General features: G+C 35.9%; 1 protein-coding gene across 21 annotated transcripts in view; it reads left to right on the top strand.

Moving 5' to 3' along the window:
* ENOX2 (ecto-NOX disulfide-thiol exchanger 2) overlaps nt 1–25,037 on the top strand; it is a 432,409-nt gene that overhangs the window by 369,507 nt on the left and 37,865 nt on the right. For 17 of the 21 annotated variants that reach the window (XM_019716148.2, XM_074323651.1, XM_019716147.2 and 14 more), the window contains 2 exons: nt 15,731–15,912; nt 18,023–18,130. In XM_019716148.2, coding sequence (XP_019571707.2) covers nt 15,731–15,912; nt 18,023–18,130 — 290 coding nt within the window. The remainder of the gene's footprint in view (nt 1–15,730; nt 15,913–18,022; nt 18,131–25,037) is intronic. The other 4 variants (XM_074323653.1, XM_074323654.1, XM_074323655.1 and 1 more) reach the window with 1 other exon arrangement.

Genomic DNA, 25,037 nt, shown 5'->3' with positions numbered 1-25,037 from the left:
AAAATGTCCATACTGCCTAAGGCAATATACATATTCAACGCAATTCCTATCAAACTACCAACGACATTTTTCACAGAAATAGAACATATAATCCTAAAATTTATATGGGATAACAAAAGACCCAGATATCTTCAACAATCTTGAGAAATAAGAACAAAGTGGGAGGTATAACAATACCTGACTTCAAATTATACTACAAGGCTACAGTAATCAAAACAGCATGGTACTGGCATAAAAACAGACCCATAGATCAATGGAACAGAATAGAGAGTCCAGAAATAAATCCATGCCTATATGGCCATTTAATCTATGACAATGGAAGCAAGAATGTACGGTGGGGTAAAGACAGTCTATTCAATAAATGGTGCTGGGAAACTTGGACAGACACATGCAAAAAGATGAAGATGGACCACCTCCTTACACCACATACAAAAATAAATTCAAAATGGCTTAAAGATTTAAATGTAAGATCTGAAACTATAAAATTCCTAGAAGAAAATATAGGAAGAAACTTCACAGACATTACCCGGAGTAAGATTTTTACTGATATATCCCCTCGCGCGAGGGAAGTAAGAGAAAAAATAAACCTGTGGGATTACATCAAACTAAATAGCTTTTTCACAGCAAAGGAAACAATCAATAAAACAAAAAGGGATCCTACTGATTGGGAAAAGATATTTGCCAATGATATATCTGATAAGGGGTTAATATCACAAATTTATAAAAAACTCACTCAACTCAACTCCAAAAAAACAAACAACCCAATTAAAAAATGGGCAGAGGACATGAAGAGACACTTTTCTAAAAAGGACACACAGATGGCAAGCAGACATATGAAGAAATGTTCAACCTCACTAACCATCAGAGAAATGCAAATAAAACCACAATGAGATACCACCTCACCCCAGTCAGGATGGCTATCATCAATAAATCAACAAACAACAAGTGCTGGCGTGGATGTGGAGAAAAGGGAACGCTGGTGCACTGTTGGTGGGAATGCAGATTGGTGCAGCCACTATGGAAAACAGTTTGGAGGTATCTCAAAAATCTGAAAATGGAACTACCTTATGATCCAGCAATCCCACTCCTAGGTATCTATCCGGAGAAATCCAAAACTCCAATTCAAAACTCTTTATGCACTCCTATGTTTATTTCAGCACTATACACAATAGCCAAGACCTGGAAACAACCGAAATGCCCGTCAGTAGATGACTGGATTAAGAAACAGTGGTACATTTATACAATGGAGTATTACGCAGCCATAAAGAAGAAAGAAATCTTACCATTTGCAACAACATGGATGGACCTAGAGAACATTATGTTAAGTGAAATAAGTCAGAAAGAGAAAGACAAATACCATATGATCTCACTTATATGCAATCTAAAGAAAAGAATAAGTGAATGAACTAATCAGAGACAGTTTTGGAAACATGGAGGAAAAACAGAGGGTTGCTAGAGGGGGGGGTGGGGATAAGGGAAGGTGAGAGGTTTTGAAAATAGTCGGTAACCACAAGATGGTCATGGGGGTTTGAAAATTAATTTGGGGAACGTACAGAGGGATAGTGGATGGGGAGGGGGTTCACACAGTGTGAGGGATATAAATGATAAACATCTAAGTTTTGCTTTGTCTTGTGCACCTGAAACTAATTAAAAATAAAAAATAAATAACTAAATAATATACATTTTAAAAGTTTAATAACATTAAATTTTTAAAAGTAGGAAAAACATATGTGATTCTAGAGAGATGATTCAATTGAAATAACTAAAGAATATTGATATCATAGAAACTGCCTTAGCTATGATGATTAGAATTTGTACTTGTTCAGGTGAAGTATAACAACATTTATCGCTGTGTTATCTAGAGACAATATCACCTAGAGTTCAGATTGTCCTGAATTTGACATTAACAGATATAAAAACAGTAAATTATAAAATTCTGCTCTTCAAATTTTCAAGGAATCCAGATCTTGCCAGATTATCTGAAAATTCAATTCCACCCAGATAGAAGATGATTTCTGTATAGATCCAAGCTCCTAAACCCAATTATACCAGCCACTGATGTGCATCACTATAGTGATAAAATTCTATAGATTTATTCAGTAGATAAGTGAAAAATTATAAAACAACACCTGTCATTTTGCAAATACTTGAGGATATAAATACATTTCACCCTTTCCATTGTTTATGGACATTTGGATTTTTAGGTTTTGGCTACTATAAAACATGGTGCAATGAATATCTGGATATGTTTCTTGGTACACATGAACACATATCCCTTTAGGGTTCTTATTTATTAGAGTACAATTCCTGCATCATGTAGTATGTATATCTTAGATTTACTAGATTATGCCAGAAGAATTATACCAATTTATACTCCATCAGCAAAAATGAAGGATCACTTTTGTATATCTATACCTATCTACACTTAGTGTTTTCCATTTTCAGAATTTTTAAGAATACAGAGAAAATGATGTGGTTATATTCCTTCTTACTTCCACATATTTCCTCTTTACATCTATTTTATTCTTACCTTTTGGGTGCTCTGGATTCAAAGATGAAGACAATATGACCTATTTACCCTGGAGATACAGAATTAGTATAGTATAAAGATTCGATTTTGTGCTAAAATAGAGGTCAAAATGGGATCAATCTATTTTAGCCATACCATATAATAATAAAAGATTACTATCAAGACATTCAGTTGGCTGATGATTACTCTTTAGTTATGCAAGGTTTACAATTCATAATTAAAGAATAAATGTTCCTGAAATATGTGTGTGTGTGTGTGTGTGTGTGTAAGTGTAAAACAAGAAAGAGACAGAGAGACAGAGAGAGATAAGAACATATAGGATGGCACTGTCTGATCTGATATGGAAAGTTCCCTTCAGAGGATCATTCCATTTATGACGAACTCAGAAAATCAACATTTAAAAGGTCAGATAGTAAATAGCTGGGGCTTTGTGGGTAATGAGGTTTCTGTCTCAGTCTTTGTAATTTAAAGTTGTCACAGACAATATATAAACAAATAAGTTCAACTGTGCTTCAATCAAATTCTTTTTTCCAAGAACAGGCCATAAACCTGATTTGGTCCAAGGGTAGTAGTGTGGACCCCTGATTTAAGAGGTGAAAACTCAAATGGATCTAGAGTATTATGATCCATAAGAAATCTATTAGTGTAAGTTAGTATCATTTATTTTGTACTTTAGTGTTAAAGAAGTCTGAAAAATAGGTTATGATAAAGAAAAACACAATGAAGAAAGGCAGACTCATATACCATCAGTTTTCTTAGGTCCAGCACTGGGACATATGATTCAGTGAAATTTTGCATCGAGTCAACAATAACCTATATGTGACGGCAATATGCATTTTAGTGAATGAAAGGAGTTTCTGGAAGCAAGAGTGGTATGCCTTTATTTCACTAGTAATATAGAAAGTAATAGTTTAACACATAGGTCAAAAGTGTTCACTAAAATTTTATCCTAAAGAAATATGTAGAGCATTTTACATTCACCATCTGAGAACTTCTTAGCATCTTTACCATTTGTAAAAACAATATTGTGCCACATTATTAAATTGTTTATTAAATTTATTGGGATGGCATTGGAAAAGCAAATTATCTTTGAGTTTACTGTATATTTATATAACACACTATTAGCATTCCAGTGAAAATAGACTGTAGAGTCTTCCATCATCTATAATATTCCCAGTGAATAATTAGCAAAATAGAGAATCTATTTCATAAAGTTTAAACTATATGAGCTAAAGCTAATTGATTACCTATTAAGTGTTTGTTTCATTAGTATGACAACTCTATCAGGTAGAAAATATAATTACCCGTTATTTTATAGATTAAAAATTAAATCTCAAGACATCCATGTTGCCTCAAATAGCAGTACATCTTATTGGGGCTGGGATTCAAACCAAGGTAGTCTTTGTTCAGTCTCTCTCTTTAATTAGTATGTTGTTATGTCTCTTATCCTAAGGAGACTATATCATTTATGCTTTCTCAAATAACATATTCAGGATGAGACTCTGTGGTATTTGAAAATTAGTAATTTACCTTTTAAAAGTCCAACACAGATTCAAATATAATCCTAAATTTTTTTGTAGATACCCAGGGCTGAGCCTGTGGTCATTCTTTTAATTTTGGAAATATATTTTCTTCCATAATAAATCCTTGGTCTGCTTGCCTTTGTTCATGAGTTGTTCCTACATCCTGAATGCCTTCTTGTGATGACTCTGACCTGCTCTCCGATAACACACTTACTAGGTTAGAAAAAAAAACATATTTTAAGCAAAGGGGTTCAGAGAGAATTACTGGCCAGACTAGCTCCTGGCAACCACTGCAGCTGTCAAGGACATCTGCCTGCAGAGACATGCCATCAAAATGGCAGCGGCGTGAGCCTCTGGAAGTCTCCCTGGGATTTACAACACATTAAACAGCTATAACTCCACAAAGGACTCCCTGCACAGCAGACAGGCAAGACAAGAGGCACACTACTGAATTCACCTAAAGGTGGGCAAATTGCACGAGGACCGGACGAGGGAAGGGAGAAGTGTGGAGACAGAGTTGCATGGGCAGAGGATGCAGACCTAGCTCAGTGCTCCAAAGCTAACTGCATTCTAGAACTACCGCAGCTGCAGAGAGGGAAGAACTCAGACTGCTAGGGCTCCGCTTATGGCCCACAGGGCTGAGGGGACAACATATAACACAGCTGAACCCAACTCTCACGGCAGAGACCTCGGAGCAAACACTGAGGGAAGAGGCTGAAAATGGTGGTGTAGGCCTTACTGCCGCAGAGAATGGAAGCCTTAGGCACTAAGACTAGCCGTCCCTTCCCTACCCTCCCAAAGCTCACCCCGACCCCACCAGCCCAGTGCTAGAAGCGGAACAGTAGCATTGTCATATCAAAAGAACAGAATATTTGCAGTTCTGAGAACTGTGGTCCTCTGACACAGATTCACAGCCCAACAAGTTCCAGCAAAGGGGAGGGAGCTGTGGAAGCAGGACCGGCTGTGGTGGTGGTTGCCGCCATTGCTCTGGGCCATCTCTCACAACCCACCCTGCTCCAATCCCCACCTATGTGGGCGGATCCCTGAAGGAGTAAATAGAACAGCTGAAACACATGGGCTCTGAATCTGGTGCAGGAAGAGCTTTGGAACTTCAAAAGTTCTCCATATCCCCACAAGGACACAGTGCCCTATGACCCAGATAAACTGTTAACACAGGAGAAGCTCGCCTTCCAGGGAATCCCCCATTGTGTAAGAAGCTGGAATAGTGCAGAGAAAACATAACACTACAGTGTGAGAGAGAAAAAAAGGCTGGAGTCGGAGACAAAACAAAACATTCTACCAACACGTACTGGAAAACAAAAGAAAGACCTCTTCCTATCAACCTATTGCAGAAACCACTCTTGTAGATGTCTAGGAAGAGAAATAATAAATCAGTAATTGCCATGAATAACCAAGGCAACAAGACAGCTCAGAAAGAAAGTGAGAAGTTTCCAGAACATGAACTTAAAGATATGGAAATGTGTGACTTAAATGACAGATGAATTCAAGATTGCAGTTCTGAAAAACCTCAACAAGATGCAATAAAACACAGAAAGGCAGTTTAATGAACTCAGAAACACAATCAAAGAACAACATGAACATTTACCAAAGAGACTGAAATTTTGAAAAAGAACCAAAAAAAAATCTGGAGATTAAGAACTCAATAGAAGAAATTAAGAATGAAATAACCAGCTTAGGAAGTAGAGTTGACCAGATGGAGGAAAGAATCAGTGACATCGAAGTTAGAAACCTGGAAATTACACAGATGGAAGAAGAGACTTGAGACTTAAAAGAAATGAAAGCAATCTACAAGAACTTTCTGACTCCATCAGAAAGAGCAATATAAGAACAATGGGCATACCAGGAGAAGAAAGAGAGAAGAGAATAGAGAGTATATTCAAACAAATAGTTGATGAGAACTTCCCAAACTTGTGGAAAGAACTGGACCCTCGAATCCAAGAAGCAAATAAAACACCTAATTACCTCAACCCCAACAAGCCTTCTCCAAGGTACATTGTATTGAAGCTATCAAAAATCAATGACAAAAAAGAATCCTCAAGGCAGCCCAGGAAAAGAAGACGGTAACCTACAAAGGAAAGCCCGTTAGGTAATCATCAGATTTCTCAGCAGAAAGTCTACAAGCCAGGAGAGAGTGGAACCAAATATTCAAACTATTGAAAGAGAAAAATTATGAGCCAAGAATAATATATCCAGCAAAGATATCCTTTAGATATGAAGGAGTAATAAAGATCTTTCCAGACATACAGAAGCTGAGGGAATTTTCTAACACATCACCTGCACTACAAGAAGTACTAAAGGAGACTATTGAACTACCATCAATAGGGACAATTTGTGGCAAACAAAGCATAAAAAGGGGGACAGTAAAGGCCTGAAGCGGAACATGGGAATAGAGAAAGTAGGCATGCTGAAGAAAATGGAATACTCTAAATGTCAAACTTTCTTTTACATAAACTTAATGGTAACCACTCAAAAAAAATCCAGAAATGAAATATGTACTGTAATAAAAGAAGAAACACAGGGAAACATCATAGAATAACACCACACAGAAATAATAGACAACAACAAAAAATCAAAGAAACAATGGAGACACAGCCTTACCAGAAAACTAAAGATAGAATGACAGGAAATCCTCACATATCAATAATCACCCTAAATGTAAATGGCCTGAACTCACCAATAAAAAGGCACAGAGTAGCAGATTGGATCAAAAAACTAAACCCAACCATATGCTGTCTCCAAGAGACACATCTCAGCTACAAGGACAAGCATAGACTCAAAGTGAAAGGGTGGAAATTGACATTCCAAGCAAATGGTACCCAGAGAAAATCAGGTGTAGCCATAATGATATCAGATGAAACAGACTTCAAGGTGAAAAAGATAACAAGAAACAAAGATAGACATTTCATATAGGTAAAGGGGACTATACAAAAAGAAGACATAACAGTCTTCAATATTTATGCCCCCAAATAGGAGCCCAGAAATACACCAAGCAACAACTAACAGAACTAAAGGAGACATTGACCAAAACACAATTATACTAGGGGACCTAAATACATCATTGGCAGCTATGGATAGATCATCCACACAGAGAACAAATAGTGAAATAGGAGCCCTAAATGACACATTAGATGAAATGGATATAATTGATCTTTATAGAGCACTTCATCCTAAAACATTAGACTATGCATTTTTCTCTAGTGTACATGGAACATTCTCAAGGATAGACCATATATTGGTACATAAATCTAACCTCAGCAAATTTAAGAAGATTGAAATCAAACCAATCATATTCTCTGATCACAAGGCTTTGAAATTGGATATCAACTGCAAAAAGAAAGCAAGGGAAACTACAAATACATGGAGATTAAACAACATGCTTTTAAAGAATGACCGGGTCAAAGAAGAAAATAGAGGAGAAATCAAAAGATACATAGAAACAAATGCGAATGAAAATACATCCTACCAAAATTTTTGGATGCAGGGAAAGCAGTTTTAAAAGGGAAATTTATATCATTACAGGCCTATCTCAAGAAACAAGAAAAATCCCAAATAAGTAACTTCACGTTACACCTTAAAAACTGGAAAAAGAAGAACAAGTGAAACCCAAGGTCAGCAGAAAAAGGAAATAATAAAAATTAGAGCAGAACTAAATGAAATAGAGAACAAAAAGACAATAGAAAAAATTAGTGTCACAAGGAGCTAGTTCTTGGAAAAGATTAACAAAATTGACAAACCCATGGCTAGACTCACTAAGATAAAAAAGAAAGAAGACACTAATAAACAAAATCAGAACTGAAAAAAGGGAAGTTATCACGGATGCCACAGAAATACAAAGGATCATCCAAGAATACTATGAGGGACTGTATGCCACCAAATTCAATAACCTAGAAGAAATGAACAAGTTCTTAGAAACATATAGCCCTCCTAGACCGAACCATGAAGAACTGGAAAATCTAAACAGACAGATCATCATTAAGGAAATTGAATCAGTCATCCAAAACCTTCCCAAAAGCAAAAGTCCGGGACCAGATGGCTTCACTAGTGAATTCTACCAAACCTTCAAAGAGGATCTAATACCAATCCTGCTCAAACTCTTCCAAAAAATTGAAGAAGAGATAGCACATCTCAACTCATTTTATGAGGCCAACATTACCCTGATACCAAAACCTGGTAAGGACAACACACAAAAAAAGAGAACTACAGACCAATATCTCTGATGAATACAGATGCAAAAATCCTAATCAAAATTCTAGCTAATCGACTGCAACAATGCATTAAAAAGATTATTCATCACAACCAAGTGGGGTTCATCCAGGGGCACAAGGATGGTTCAACATAAGCAAATCCATCAATGTGATACATCACATAAACAAAATAAAGGACAAAAATCATATGATTGTACAAATTGATGCAGAAAAAGCATTTGACAAGATACAATATCCATTTATGATTAAAACACTTAATAAAATAGGTATAGAAGGAAAATAGCTTAGCATAATAAAGGCCATATATGACAAACCCTCACCTAATCTCATAATTAATGGTGAAAAACTGCAAGCCCTTTTCTCTACCTTCAGGAACACGACAGGGATGTCCCCTATCACCTCTGCTTTTCAACATAGTGTTGGAAGTCCTTGCCAGAGAAATCAAGCAAGAGAAATAAATAAAAGGCATCCAAATTGGGAATGAAGAAGTTAAATTATCACTCTTTGCAGATGACATGATGCTATATATAGAAAACCCTAAGGACTCCACCAAAAAGCTGTTAGAAACAATCAACGAATGCAGTAAAGTTGCTGGCTACAAAATCAACGTACAAAAGTCCATTGCTTTCCTATATACTAACAATGAAATCTCAGAAAAATAAATAAAAAACAATTCCTTTTGCAATTGCACAAAAAGAATAAAATACCTAGGAATAAACTTAACCAAGGATGTGAAAGACCTATATGCTGAAAACTACAAGACATTTTTAAAAGAAACTAAAGACACAAAGAAATGGAAAGACATTGCGTGTTCATGGATTGGAAGAATCAACATAGTTAAAATGGCCATAATACCCAAAGCAATATACAGATTTAATGCAATCCCCATCAAAACCCAATGGTATTTTTTAAAGAAATAGAACAAAAAATCATTAGATTTGTTTGGAACCACATAAGACCCTGAATAGCCAAAGCAATCTTAAGAAAAAGAACACTGGAGGTATCACACTCCCTGACTTTAGCTTGCACTACAGGGCAACAGTAAGTGAAACAGCATGGTATTGGCAGAAAAACAGACACGTAGACCATGGAATAGAATTGAGAACTCAGAAATAATACCACATAAATATGGACAGACAATTTTTGACAAAGAAGCAAAAAACACACAATGGAGAAAAGACAGCCTCTTCAATAAATGGTGCTGGGAGAATTGGAAAGCCACGTGCAAATGACTGAAACTGCACTGCTATCTATCACCGTGTACCAAAATTAATTCAAAATGGATCAAAGACTTAAGCATAAGACCTGAAACAATAAACTGCAAAGAAGAAAACATAGGCACTAAACTTATGGACCTTGGGTTCAAAGAGCGTTTTATGAATTTTACTCCAAAGTCAAGGGAAATAAAAGCTAAAATAAATGAATGGGACTATATCAAACTTAAAAGCTTCTGCACAGCAACAGAAGCCATCGACAAAATAAAGAGGCAACCAACTGAATGGGAGAAGGTTTTTGCAAACCTTCTAGTAAGGGGCTAGTATCCAAAATATTCAAAGAACTCATGCAACTCAGCAACAAAAAAAACAAAGAACCCAATGGAAAAATGGGCAATGGACCTGAAGAGACATTTCTCCAAAGAGGACATACAAATGGCAAATAGACATATGAAAAAATGCTCAACATCACTAATCATCAGAGAAATGCAAATAAAAACCACAATGAGATATCACCTCACCCCAGTCAGAATGGCTATCATCAACAAGACAAATAGTAACAAGTGTTGGAGAGGCTGTGGAGAAAAAGAAACCCTCATACACTGTTGGTGGGAATGCAGACTGGTGCAGCTGCTATGGAAGGCAGTGTGGAGGTTCCTCAAAAATTATGAATAGAATTACCATATGACCCAGCAATCCGTTTCCTGGGTATCTACCCAAAAATCTGAAAACATTTATCTATAAAGACACGTGTGCTCCAATGTTCATTGCAGCTTTATTTACCGGCCAAGACATGGAAACAACCAAAATGTCCTTCGATCCATGAATGGATAAAGAAGTTGTGGTATATATACACAATGGAATACTATTCGGTAAGAAAAGATGAAATAGGACCATTTGTGACAACATGGATGGATCTTGAGATTATAATGCTAAGCTTAAATAAGTCAGACAGAAAAGCAGAGAACCATGTGATTTCACTGATATGTGGTATATAAACCAAAACACAAAAGAACAAGACAAACAAATGAGAAACAAAAGCTCATAGACCTAGACAATAGTTTAGTGGTTACCAGAGGGTAAGGGGGAGGCGGGTCGTAGATAAGGGTAAAAGGGATCAAATATATGGTGATGGAAGGAGAACTGACTCTGGGTGATGAACACACAATGGTATTTATAGATGATATAATACAGAATTTTACACCTGAAATCTATGTAATTTCACTAACAATTGTCACCCCAATAAATTAAAAAAAAATGAATGGGACTATATCAAAATAAAAATCTTCTGCACAGCAAAAGAAACCATCAACAAAAACAAATATTCAACAGAATGAATGGGAGAACATATTTGCAATCTTGAAGATTTTTATTTCCATTACTTTCTTTTACTTTCTGCTATCCAAAATCCCTCTCCATAGACAGCTGACAAAAATCCACACCTTTGTCAAATTGCCTTTCCACATTCATATACATTCAATATACCAATTTGTAATTTTAATCCTTTGATAATGTCTCTTTTCTGGGCTTTATGCTCTGTTGGGAATGAAAAAATGAATAAACTACAAATGTTTCCATTAATTTGGCATGTAAACAATAGAGATTAGTAGAATCTCATTGTTTAACATACTCATAAGTCCAGGACATGGAAGGTACTCCATAAAAATTTTTGAGTAAAAGAAAATCTTCTGATTAAATACTTTTGAAACAGCTTTTATGATTTTTGACCTTGAAAAATATGCCATAACTATAAATAATTAAATTTAACCTAGGTTTCCCCATGTGTCTTATATTTTTTAATTAATAAACTTTAATTTTTAGATCAGGTTCAGGTTCACAACAAAATTGAGCAGGAAATACAGAGAGTTCCCAAATACCCCAACTCCCCACCCCGGCACTTTCCTCCTCTATTGACATCCCACACCACAGGGGTACTTTTTTAATTAAATTCATTAGAGTGACAATGGTTAGTAAAATTACATAGGTTACATTTGTTGCAACCAACGAATGCATCATTATCACCCAATATCCATAGTTTGCATTAGAGTTAATTTACTCTTGGAGTTGTACATTCTATGTGTTTAGACAAATACTCAAAATGTATGTACCCACCATTAGATTATCATAAGAATAGTTTCACTGCACTAAAATTCCTCTGTGCTCTGACTGTTCATCCTTCCTTCTCCCTCTAGCACCTGGAAACCACTGACCTTTTTACTGGGTCCATAGTTTTGACTTTTTGGAAGTGTCATATAGTAGGAATCATACAGTATGTAGCCTTTTCAGTTGGTTCTTTCAGTTAATAATATGCATTTAGCTCATTTCTTTTTAGTGCCAAATAATATTCCAGTGTCTGGATCTACCCAAAAAATCTGAAAACATTTATCTATAAAGATACGTGTGCTGCAATGTTCATTGCAGCTTTATTTACCGTGGCCAAGACGTGGAAACAACCAAAATGTCCTTCGATCCATGAATGGATAAAGAAGTTGTGGTATATATACACAATGGAATACTATTCGGCGGTAAGAAAAGATGAAATAGGACCATTTGTGACAACATGGATGGATCTTGAGATTATAATGCTAAGCGAAATAAGTCAGACAGAAAAAGCAGAGAACCATGTGATTTCACTGATATGTGGTATATAAACCAGAAACACAAAAGAACAAGACAAACAAATGAGAAACAAAAGCTCATAGACCTAGACAATAGTTTAGTGGTTACCAGAGGGTAAGTGGGGAGGCGGGTCGTAGATAAGGGTAAAAGGGATCAAATATATGGTGATGGAAGGAGAACTGACTCTGGGTGATGAACACACAATGGTATTTATAGATGATATAATACAGAATTTTACACCTGAAATCTATGTAATTTCACTAACAATTGTCACCCCAATAAATTAAAAAAAAATGAATGGGACTATATCAAAATAAAAATCTTCTGCACAGCAAAAGAAACCATCAACAAAAACAAATATTCAACAGAATGAATGGGAGAACATATTTGCAATCTTGAAGATTTTTATTTCCATTACTTTCTTTTACTTTCTGCTATCCAAAATCCCTCTCCATAGACAGCTGACAAAAATCCACACCTTTGTCAAATTGCCTTTCCACATTCATATACATTCAATATACCAATTTGTAATTTTAATCCTTTGATAATGTCTCTTTTCTGGGCTTTATGCTCTGTTGGGAATGAAAAAATGAATAAACTACAAATGTTTCCATTAATTTGGCATGTAAACAATAGAGATTAGTAGAATCTCATTGTTTAACATACTCATAAGTCCAGGACATGGAAGGTACTCCATAAAAATTTTTGAGTAAAAGAAAATCTTCTGATTAAATACTTTTGAAACAGCTTTTATGATTTTTGACCTTGAAAAATATGCCATAACTATAAATAATTAAATTTAACCTAGGTTTCCCCATGTGTCTTATATTTTTTTAATTAATAAACTTTAATTTTTAGATCAGGTTCAGGTTCACAACAAAATTGAGCAGGAAATACAGAGAGTTCCCAAATACCCCAACTCCCCACCCCGGCACTTTCCTCCTCTATTGACATCCCACACCACAGGGGTACTTTTTTAATTAAATTCATTAGAGTGACAATGGTTAGTAAAATTACATAGGTTACATTTGTTGCAACCAACGAATGCATCATTATCACCCAATATCCATAGTTTGCATTAGAGTTAATTTACTCTTGGAGTTGTACATTCTATGTGTTTAGACAAATACTCAAAATGTATGTACCCACCATTAGATTATCATAAGAATAGTTTCACTGCACTAAAATTCCTCTGTGCTCTGACTGTTCATCCTTCCTTCTCCCTCTAGCACCTGGAAACCACTGACCTTTTTACTGGGTCCATAGTTTTGACTTTTTGGAAGTGTCATATAGTAGGAATCATACAGTATGTAGCCTTTTCAGTTGGTTCTTTCAGTTAATAATATGCATTTAGCTCATTTCTTTTTAGTGCCAAATAATATTCCAGTGTCTGGATATACCAGTTTGTTTATCCATCACCTACTAAAGAATATTGTGGCTGTTTCCAAGTTTTAGCAATTATGAATAAAGCTGCTATAAAATCCATGTGCAGGTTTTTGTGGAGACATACGTTTTCAGTTCACTTGGGTAAAAACCAAGGAGCATGATTGCTGGATCCTATACTAAGAATATGTTTAATTTTGTGAGAAACTGCCAGACTGTCTTTCAAAGTGGCTGCACCATTTTGCATTACCACTACCAGTGATGGATAATTCCTCCTTGCCAAAACTTGGTGTTGTCTTTGTTTTGGATTTCGTCAATTCTAATAGGTATGTAGTGATATCACATTGTTGTTTTAATTTGCAATTCCTTAATTACATATGATGACATATGATGATGTTTACTTGCCAATGGTGTATCTTTGATGAGGTGTCTGTTTAGGTCTAATTTTTTGGCATTATCCTGTTTGATGTTCTCTGAGCTTCCTGGATCTGAGATTCGATATATAACATTAATTTCAGGAAATTTTCAGTCATTATTACTTCATATATTGCTTCTGTTCCTTTGTCTTTCCCTTTTGAAATTCTCATTATGCATGTGCTACATCTTTTGTAGTTGGCCCACAGTTCTTGAATATTCTGTTTGGGTGTTGTTGTTTTTTCAGTCTTTTTTCTCCTTGCTTTTCAGTTTAGGCTATTTCTATTGTAATATTCTCAAGCTCAGAGAATTTTTTTTCCGGAGCTACATCCAGTCTATTAATAAGCCTATCAAAGGCTTTTTTTTTATTTCTGTTACAATGTTTTTTATCCCTAGCTTTTCTATTTGATTATTTCTTAGAATCTCCATTACTCTGATTACATTATCCATCTGTTTTTGCATGTTACCTACTTTTTTCCATTAAATCCTAACATACTCACCATAGTTGTTTCAAATTCCATGTCTGATAATTCCAACTTTCCTGCTATATCTGACTCTGGTTCTGATCCCTGTTTAGTCTCTTCAAATTATGCTTTTTACCTTTTAGTATGCCTTGTAATTTTTGTTGAAATCTGGACATCATGTACTAGGTGAAAGGAACTCTAGTAAATAGGACTTTAGTGGTGTGGCAGTAAGGTGCAGGTGGAGGGGAAGCATTCTATAGTCCTATGATTATGTCTCAGTCTTTTAATGAGCCCATACCTCTGGACTGTGAACTTCACAAGTGTTTTCAGTTTTTTCTCCCCCCTTAGATAGGACAGGATGACTACAGAGGGCTAGAGTTGCGTATTTCCCTTCTTCAGGTGGTTAGGCTGTAGTAGTACCCCAGCAGGTTAGGCTCTGGTAGAATAGTTTCTTTTGAAGGCAGGCCTTGTTAAGAAGAACAGAATGTCTGGCATATTTCAAAATGGTTTATTTCCCTTCCTGTTGGAAGTACAAGGGGATTTTTCTCAGATATTCACTCGTTGAGCTCTTAGAGATAAAACTCACAAGGGACCTTGCTGTGACTGGGTCCGCCTAGACTTTTTAATGCTCAGATTTGTCCATACTGAGCCTCTAGCAATTTGGCAATTACAGTTTAGGTTTTCTGTCTTGTCACTGGTTCCTGTGGAGGTTTCTGCTCATGGGTTTCTGGTCTGGTAAGTTTGCTATTCTCTATATTTGCCTATCTGTCTCTCCCGTTTTGGGGGTAGCCATTTGTCCTGCTACTTCACTCCTCTGGTGGATCTAAGAAGAGTTGTTGATTTTTTTCCGTTTGTTCTGCTTTTAACTTGTTAGGATGGAGTAGTGACTTCTAAGCTAGACCAAAAACTGAAGTCTTATTTCTTAATTTTTACAATTACCATTCCTCTATTGGACCAGTCAAGGCTACATTTTTAAAACTACTGTCAACAGAATTATGTGGACAGTCAGTAGTTTAAGACAATTTGCCCTATATATTATTGTTATAGGGTTCTTATCAGTTGCTGCATTTCAAATAAAAGTAACTGATGTTACATGGAAATATCTTAGTTATATTTGGGATGGAGAATATGAAACATGATTCCAACTTTCATGTGTTGGAATCCTGTGTTCATTTACAAAAATGGGCCTGTGTGCTTTTGGGTCCATCTCTTGCTGCAATGATCATCTCAGACCTAAAGTTTCTCATCGGAAAGCTTTTTATACACATCAATTTAAAATACCAAGTTTTCATGGTAATTAGGTGAAGCACAAAGGAATATGGATATGTTGTTTTAGTATTTTATATTGATTGTTTAGCCTTAGTATCACAGGCAGAAGCTCTGAAGGAAGAAAATGACAGCCTCCGTTGGCAGCTTGATGCCTATAGGAATGAAGTAGAACTGCTAAAGCAAGAACAAGGCAAAGCCCACAAAGAAGATGACCCAAACAAGGAACAGCAGCTGAAACTCCTGCAACAAGCCCTGCAAGGAATGCAACAGGTAAAGGCATTCTGGTTTTCTAAGCTTTTTCAAAGGATAGCATTAGCTCCTCAGCTGTAAAAGGATCCCCTGCAAGCAAATACAATAGCAATCCTCTTATTCTTCTTGATATACTGTTCACTAGCATAGCTGAGGAAGGGATTATGTGTTGTGGTTAATGAAATATTCTGGTTAATACAGAGATAGCAATGGATCACCAATTTTCAAAGAATGAGAACTCAGTGAAACATATTTAACCAAACTGCATTGAACATAATCTATTTTTTATGTTTCGGAAGATACTTTGGGATCTAGACAGGGCCTCAGAGTCCTTAATGAAGAACCCCAATTATTTAGATATGAAAAAGTGCTGGTGAATAAGTATCAAGTTTATACAATGCTGAATAATACAGCCTTTTAGAAGGAATGGCAGGAATCCTACCCTTGATTTGGGTGGAAGTAGGGGTATTAAAGGTTTTTAAGTACCAATGGTTTGGGCACTTAATATCATTTTGCTTTTATTTTGTTTTGTTCTCACAGTCATTTATGTGAATGAATTTACCTGCACATTCTCCAAGTATAAAAAGTAAAGTAAATAAGTACATCCAATTGTAATTGCATTCAAATACAACATTGTGTAACAGGTGCTCAATACCTAGAAATTTCATGTAACCATCACCACAGTGAGCCTGCAAGTGAAAAGATATTTGTTCTAATTATAATAAAGGAATAGTACATCTAAGTATGGGTACTATCCTCTTCTGTCTTGCCAGACTACTGGGCATTTTCCTTGCAACTTAAATTATGCAATAATTTTTTAATTGTATTCCTTGGAATTATCTAGAGCAAAGCTTATGGCTGGATAGAAATTGTGAACAGGAAGTCTCTTCTGGCTCTAAGACGTCCATATTCCTATTAATTCTGCTACTATTGTCTTTCTGGGTGACAAGCAATATCATATTAATATTTCACCTTTCCTGTTAGCAAAATGTGTGAAATAATGCTTACCTTTCTTTTACTGTCTTCATGAAATTTAATTAGAACATGCAAATTATTATATCAGAGATCTTTCCACCAAAAATTGCATCTCCTCAGCTAGACTTCAAAGAATTTTGACAATGTACATCGTACTGTGTCTTTTAGCAGTTCCAATAGTCTTTTGTAAGTCTTTGAAAAACAGGACTTTGGAAACATCTTCTTGTTGTTGTTTCCCCTCTTACCTTGATTTTGAAACCATTCCACATAAGGACAATTCTGCTACTTAAATACAATTTCAAAATGATGAATTTTTTTTCATTTCATCACTTCAAAGACCTGACAATTAGGTCTCTACTTGTGAATAATTAACTTCACTCATTTTGGTCACATTTTATTGGAAAATAGACTTGCAAACAATGATAAGATTTCTCACATATTATCCCAAAAAGATGTGTAGTCTAATATGGTGACTAAGAGCATGAACTATGGGGTTGATCCAACCTGGATTTAAATCCCAGCTTTGCCACTGAATAACCTTAGGCAAATAACTAAAACTCTCTAAGGCTCAAGATTATGTATCGCAGGGTTATTGTGAGTCTTAATTGAGATCATGCACATGAAATCCTTTGCACAGTGCTTGGCACATGCTAAATCCTAATAAGTAGTATTTGTTGTAATTATTAATGATGATGAATCCAGTTCCTTGCTTACTGTTATGGAAACTAACATTTGTAAAATTTGGAGTCTCTATTACTTTCCTCACAGAAATCGAATTTGGCTTGGAAAATGGCTATTTGCAAGGATGTTTTACAACATTAAATTCAGTTCTATGCAGCAATCAAGATATTGTCCACACAGTATTAACTGTGCACTGCCCTTACCCCTGGCTAGAATAGGAAAGTTAAGTGATTAGTTCAGTTAGTTTCTCAGACTCTTTCTAAAATATGAACAAATACAAAGGAAGTTCATAAAAGCCAAATAAAATAACCTTAAGTGAAAAGTATCTTGATTTTCCATTTAGTATTTCTGCATAGAGAAATGGTTGTATGTATTGGGGTAAAGTTAGGCAGGCCAGCCTAATATCTAATTTCAGCCAGGGCTTCTAAATGAAGTGTGACTTCTTAAGATTGATTGTCTTTGGTCTTTCTTGTAGCATCTACTCAAAGTCCAAGAGGAATACAAAAGGAAAGAAGCTGAACTTGAAAAAATCAAAGATGACAAGATACAGGTGGAAAAGGGGTTGGAAAATCTTAAGGAAAAGGTATATGAGTCCTAAGTGAACTTTTTCCCTTGCCCCTGCCCCACTTTCAGTGACAATGAAAATGCCGTCGAAGTTGTTTCAATAGGAATCAATGTGGAATGTTTGGCTGATTGGAGATTAAAAGCCCCACCTCCAGGGTAATTCTTGACTCAAAGACTCTGCTTTTAAGTGTGAGTCCTTGGCATTTCTAAGGGTACTATAGAGTGTACTTTTCAATGAAAAAAGTCAGTACATCCCTAAAATTCCTCAGTATTCCCTCTTGGAGAAGACCCAAGTGTACACCTCATCCCAGCTTCATCTTGTCAAGCAAATAACAACACAGAAAACTCATGTAACAGAGTACCTTTATTTAAGCACTTCATTAAATGAAGAAATGCAAGTGCAACTAGAACATTGACATTTCTTTGCAGACACTCCATCTAATGTAATAATGAGCAGCTGCAGGAAATAGCCAAAACCAAAATGGGGGAAACCATGGAAAGTAAACAAGGAGACACAATATTCTAAAGTTAGATGACAGAAACAGGGAAGGCAAGATGGGACTTTCCCTAATAAGAACCACCAGTGAGGCCCTCTAAGAAAGTCTATTAACATCTGGGTGGATTAGTGTATCACAACCATGAATGGGATGCCCAGTCTATTTAAAGTATGTAAAGTCTACTGATGGTGTCTCCATCTTCCTTTACTAATTTCCTTTATGCCTGAACATTCAACTGAAGTTACCCTCTGAAAAGGGAGGCCCATTGAACACAACTGCCAAATTTCAATGTCTCAGAAGAAAGAGAAGATTAAGATCTTAGATCAAGAGCCAGAAATCAACAATGCTACAGTTCCACAAGAGCGCATGCTCTTTGTCTTCTGTGCTCCGCTCAGGAACATGCAATGCATACAGGCACTGGGCATGTTTGCCAGCATAGTGACTTACTCCAGAGTGCCATTAAGAAATGGCAACCATGGTGTAGTTGAAACAAATCATGGAAAGTGTTTTCTTCTGGATACAATTTACAACATGCTTTTAAATTCTTTTTTTTTTTTCTTTCCTTTCCTTTTTTTTTTTTTTTTTTAATTAAATTTATTGGGGTGACAATTGTTAGTAAAATTACATAGATTTCAGGTGTACAATTCTGTATTACATCATCTATAAATCCCATTGTGTGTTCATCACCCAGAGTCAGTTCTCCTTCCATCACCATATATTCGATCCCCCTTACCCTCATCTCCCACCCCCACCCCCCCTTACCCTCTGGCAACCACTAAACTATTGTCTGTGTCTATGAGTTTCTGTTTCTCATTTGTTTGTCTTGTTCTTTTGTTGTTTTGGTTTATATACCACATATCAGTGAAATCACATGGTTCTCTGCTTTTTCTGTCTGACTTGTTTTGCTCAGCATTACTCTCTCAAGATCCATCCATGTTGTCACAAATGTTCCTATATCATCTTTTCTTACTGCCGAATAGTATTCCATTGTGTATATATACCACAACTTCTTTATCCATTCATCTATCGAAGGACATTTTGGTTGTTTCCATGTCTTGGCCACCGTAAACAAAGCTGCAATGAACATTGGAGCACACGTGTCTTTATTGTCACCCCAATAAATTTAATAAAATAAAATTAAAAAAAGAAAAAAAGAAAGAAAAGAAAAAAATGTGTTGAGTGACATTGGTTAGTAAAATTATATAGGTTTCAAGTTATATAGGTTACATTTCTATAACATGTAATCTATATATTGCATTCTGTGTTCACTACCCATAGTCAATTCTCCTTCCATCATCATATATTTGACCCCCTTTACCTCTTCTACCACCCCATTTTCTTACACTCTGGTAACCACTAAACTTCTCTGTGTCTCTGTGTGTGTGAGTTTTTTGTTGTTGTTGTTTGTCTTGTTCCTCTGTTGATTTCAGTTTCATATCCCGCATATGAGTGAAGTAATATGGTTCTCAACTCTTTCTGTCTAACGTATTTCGCTTAGCAAGATAATTTCAAGATCCATCCATGTTGTTGCAAATGGAAGTATTTCATCTTTCTTATGCCCAAGTAATATTCCATTGTATATATACTATACCACATATTCTTTACCCAATCATCTATTGAAAGACACTTTGGCTGTTTCCATGTCTTGGCCACCATGAATAATGCTTCAGTGAACATAGGAGTACATTTAAATGTACAGATAAATGTACCCCTATGTTACAGATAAATGCTATCAGATTTTTTGGGTAGATACCCAGAAGAGAGACTGTTGGGTTGTATGATAATTCTATTAGTAATTCTTTGAGAAACCTCCATACTGTTCTCCATACTGGCTGTACAAATTTACATTCCCACCAACAGTGTATGAGGGTTCCTTTTTCTCCACAGCCTCTCCCACACTTGTTATTACTTGTCTTGTTGAGGATAGCCATTCAAACAGGTGTAAGGTGGCATCTCATTGTGGTTTAGATTTGAATTTACCTAATAACTAGTGAAGTTGAGTATTTTTTCATATATATGTTGGCCATTTGTATGTCTTCATGGGAGATGTGTCTGTTCAGGTACTCTGCCCATTTTTCAATTGGATTGTTTGTTTTTATGTTGTGTTGTACAAGTTCTTTATGTATTTTGGAAATTAGCCCCTTATTGGAGGCATTGTTTGCAAATATCTTCTCCCATACAGTTGGATGCCTCTTTTTTTTTTTTTGATGGTTTCTTATGCTGTGCAGAAGCTTTTTAGTTGGATGTAGTCCCACTCATTTATTCATTTTTAATTTTATTTTATTTTTAATTTATTTGGGTGACAATTGTTAGTAAAATTACATAGATTTCAGGTGTACAATTCTGTATTACATCATCTATAAATCCCATTGTGTGTTCACCACCCAGAGTCAGCTCTCCTTCCATCACCATATATTTGACCCCCCTTACCCTCATCTCCCACCCCCCACCCCCTTACCCTCTGGTTATTTTTATTTTTTTAATTGAAGTTTACTAGGGGGACAATTTTTAGTAAAGGTACATAGGTTTCAGTGTACAATTCTGTAATACATCATCTATATATCACATTGTGTGTTCATCACTCAGAGTCAGTTTTGTTCCATCACCATATATTTGATCCCTTTTACCCTCATCTAACACCCCTTCCCCCCTTACCCGCTGGTAACTACCAAACTATTGTCAGTGTCTATGAATTTCTGTTTCTCATTTGTTTGTTTTGTTCTTTTGTTGTTTTTGGTTCACATACCACATATCAGTGAAATCATATGGTTCTCTGCTTTTTCTGTCTGACTTATTTCACTTAGCATAATAATCTCAAGATCCATCCATGTTGCTGCAAATGACAGCATTTCGTCTTTTCTTATGGGAGGGTAGTATTCCATGTATATATATACTATATCCTCTTTATCAAATCATCTATGGAAGGACACTGTTGTTGTTTCCATGTTTTGGTCACCATAAATAAAGCTGCAATGAATATCAGAGCACATATATTTTTATGGATAAATGTTTTCAGAATTTTGGGTTATATACCCAGGAGAGGGATTGCTGAGTCATATGGTAATTCTACTCGTAATTTTTTGAGGAACCTCCATAGTGTTTTCCATAGGGGCTGTACCAATTTACATTCCCACCAACAGTGTATGAGGATTCCTTTCTCTCCACAGCCTTGTCTTGTTGATAATAGCCACTGTAACAAGTGTGAGGTGATATCTCATTGTGCTTTTGATTTGTGTTTCCCTAATAGCTACTGAAGTTGAACATTTTTTCATGTATCTGTCAGCCGTTTGTATGTCTTGTTGGGAGAGGTTTCTGTTCATGTACTATCACCGTTTTTAAATTTGGCTGTTTGCCTTTTTGTTGGTGATTTGTATGAGTTCCTTATATATTTTGGATATTAGCCCTTTATGGGAGGTGTTGCTTGCAAATATCTTCTCCCATTCAGTTGGTTGCCTCTTCATTTTGTGGACGGTCTCTTCTGCTGTGCACAAGCTTTTTGGTTTTATATAGTCCCATTCATTTATTTTAACTTTTTGCCTTTGAGGTCAAATTCATAATACTCTTTGAACCCACGGTCTATAAGTTTAGTGTGTATGCTTTCTTCTATACAGTTTATTGTCTCAGAGCTTATATTTATGTCTTTGATCCATTTTCAGTTAATCTTGGTACATGGTAACAGATTGATCAGTCTGGTTTCACTCTTTTGCATGTGGCATTGCAATTTTCCCAGAACTGTTTTTTGAAGAGGCTTTCTTTTCTCCATTGTATGTTTTTTACATCTTTGTCAAAAATTATCTGTTCATATTTATGTGGTTTTATTTCTGGATTCTCAATTCCATTCCATTGGTCTATGTGTCCGTTTTTCTGCCAACACCATGCTGTTTTGATTATTGTAGCCCTGTAGTACAAGCCAAAGTCAGGAAGTGTGATACCTCCATTATTGTTCTTTTTCCTTAAGATTGCTTTGGCTATTCGGGGTCTTTTGTGGTTCCAAACAAATCTGATGATTTTTTGTTCTATTTCTTTAAAACATGCCATTGGGATTTTGATGGGGATTGCATTAAATCTGTTATTGCTTTTGGTAATATGGCCATTTTAACTATGTTGATTCTTCCAATCCAAGAGCACGGGATGTCTTTCCATTTCTTTGTGTCTTCTTCAATTTCTTTCAAAAATGTCTTATAGTTTTCAGCATATAGTTCTTTCACATCCTTGGTTAAGTTTATTCCTAGGTATTTTATTCTTTTTGTGCAATTGCAAAAGGAATTTTTTTTTATTTCTTTTGCTTAAGTTTCATTGTTAGTATATGAGAATGCAATGGACTTTTGTATGTTGATTTTGTAGCTGGCAACTTGACTGTATTCATCAATTGTTTCTAATAGCATTTTGGTTGAGTCTTTGGGGTTTTCTATATATAGCATCATGTGATCTGCAAAGAGAGACAATTTAACTCCTTCATTCCCAATTTGACTGCCTTTTATTTATTTATTTTGCCTGATTGCTCTGGCAAGGACTTCCAACACTGTTGAAAAGCAGAGGTGATAGGGAACAGCCTTGTCATGTCCCTGAACATAGAGCAAAGCGCTTCAGTTTTTCACTGTTAATTATGAGAGTAGCTGAGGGTTTGTCATACATGGCCTTTATTATGTTAAGGTGTTTTCCCTCTATACCAATTTTTTAAGTGTTTTAATCATAAATGGATGTTTTGTCTTGTCAAATGCTTTTTCTGCATCAATTGATATAATGATATGACTTTTGTCCTTAATTATGTTTATGTGATGTATCACATTGATGGATTACCATATGTTGAATCATCCTTGTAACCCTGGGATGAATCCAACTTGGTCATGATGAATAGCATTTTTGCATTCGATTTGCTAGAATTTTCTTTCAGATTTTTGCATCTATATTCATCAGAGATATTGGTCTGTAGTTTTCTTTTATTGTGTTATCCTTACCAGCTTTTGGTGTCAGGGTAATGTTGGCCTCATAAAATGAGTTGGGGAGTACTGTCTCTTCTTCAATTTTTTGGAAGAGTTTGAGCAGGATTGGTATTAGATCCTCTTTGAGGGTTTGGTAGAATTCCCTAGTGAATCCATCTGGTACCGGACTTTTGCTTTTGGGAAGGTTTTGGATGACTGATTCAATTTCGTTACTGGTGATCGGTCTGTTTAGATTTTCCAGTTCTTCATGGTTCAGCATTGGAAGGGTATATGTTTCTAAGAACTTGTCCATTTCTTCTAGGTTATTGAATTTGGTGGCATACAGTACTTCATACTATTCTTGGATGATCCTTTGTATTTCTGTGGCATCCGTGATAACTTCCCCTTTTTCATTTCTCATTTTCTTTATTAGTGTCTTCTCTCTTTTTATCTTAGTGAGTCTAGCCAAGGGTTATCAATTTTGTTCATCTTTTCAAAGAACCAGCTCTTGTCACATTAATTTTTTTCTTTTTTTTTTTAATTAAATGTATTGGGGTGACAATTGTTACTAAAATTACATAGATTTCAGGTGTACAATTCTGTATTACATCATCTATAAATCCCATTGTGTGTTCATCACCCAGAGTCAGTTCTCCTTCCATCACCATATATTCGATCCCCCTTACCCTCATCTCCCACCCCCCACCCCCCCCCTTACCCTCTGGCAACCACTAAACTATTGTCTGTGTCTATGAGTTTCTGTTTCTCATTTGTTTGTCTTGTTCTTTTGTTGTTTTTGGTTTATATACCACATATCAGTGAAATCACATGGTTCTCTGCTTTTTCTGTCTGACTTGTTTCGCTCAGCATTACTCTCTCAAGATCCATCCATGTTGTCACAAATGTTCCTATATCATCTTTTCTTACTGCGAATAGTATTCCATTGTGTATATATACCACAACTTCTTTATCCATTCATCTATCGAAGGACATTTTGGTTGTTTCCATGTCTTGGCCACAGTAAACAAAGCTGCAATGAACATTGGAGCACACGTGTCTTTATCTCTAAATGTTTTCAGATTTTTTGGGTAGATACCCAGGAGAGGGATTGCTGGGTCATATGGCAATTCTATTCGTAATTCTTTGAGGAACCTCCACACTGCCTTCCATAACGGCTGCACCAGTCTGCATTCCCACCAACAGTGTATGAGGGTTCCTTTTTCTCCACAGCCTCTCCAACATTTGTTACTATTTGTCTTGTTGATGATAGCCATTCTGACTGGGGTGAGGTGATATCTCATTGTGGTTTTGATTTGCATTTCTCTGATGATTAGTGATGTTGAGCATTTTTCATATGTCTATTTGCCATTTGTATGTCCTCTTTGGAGAAATGTCTCTTCAAGTCCTCTGCCCATTTTTCAATTGGGTTGTTTGTTTTTTGTTGTTGAGTTGCATGAGTTCCTTGTATATTCTGGATACTAGCCCCTTATCGGAGGCACTGTTTGCA

Source organism: Rhinolophus sinicus, chromosome X, assembly GCF_036562045.2.
Source record: "Rhinolophus sinicus isolate RSC01 chromosome X, ASM3656204v1, whole genome shotgun sequence".
NCBI lineage: Eukaryota > Metazoa > Chordata > Mammalia > Chiroptera > Rhinolophidae > Rhinolophus > Rhinolophus sinicus.
Note: the sequence above shows the minus strand (reverse complement) of the source record. Positions and strands in the feature narration are given on the sequence as shown.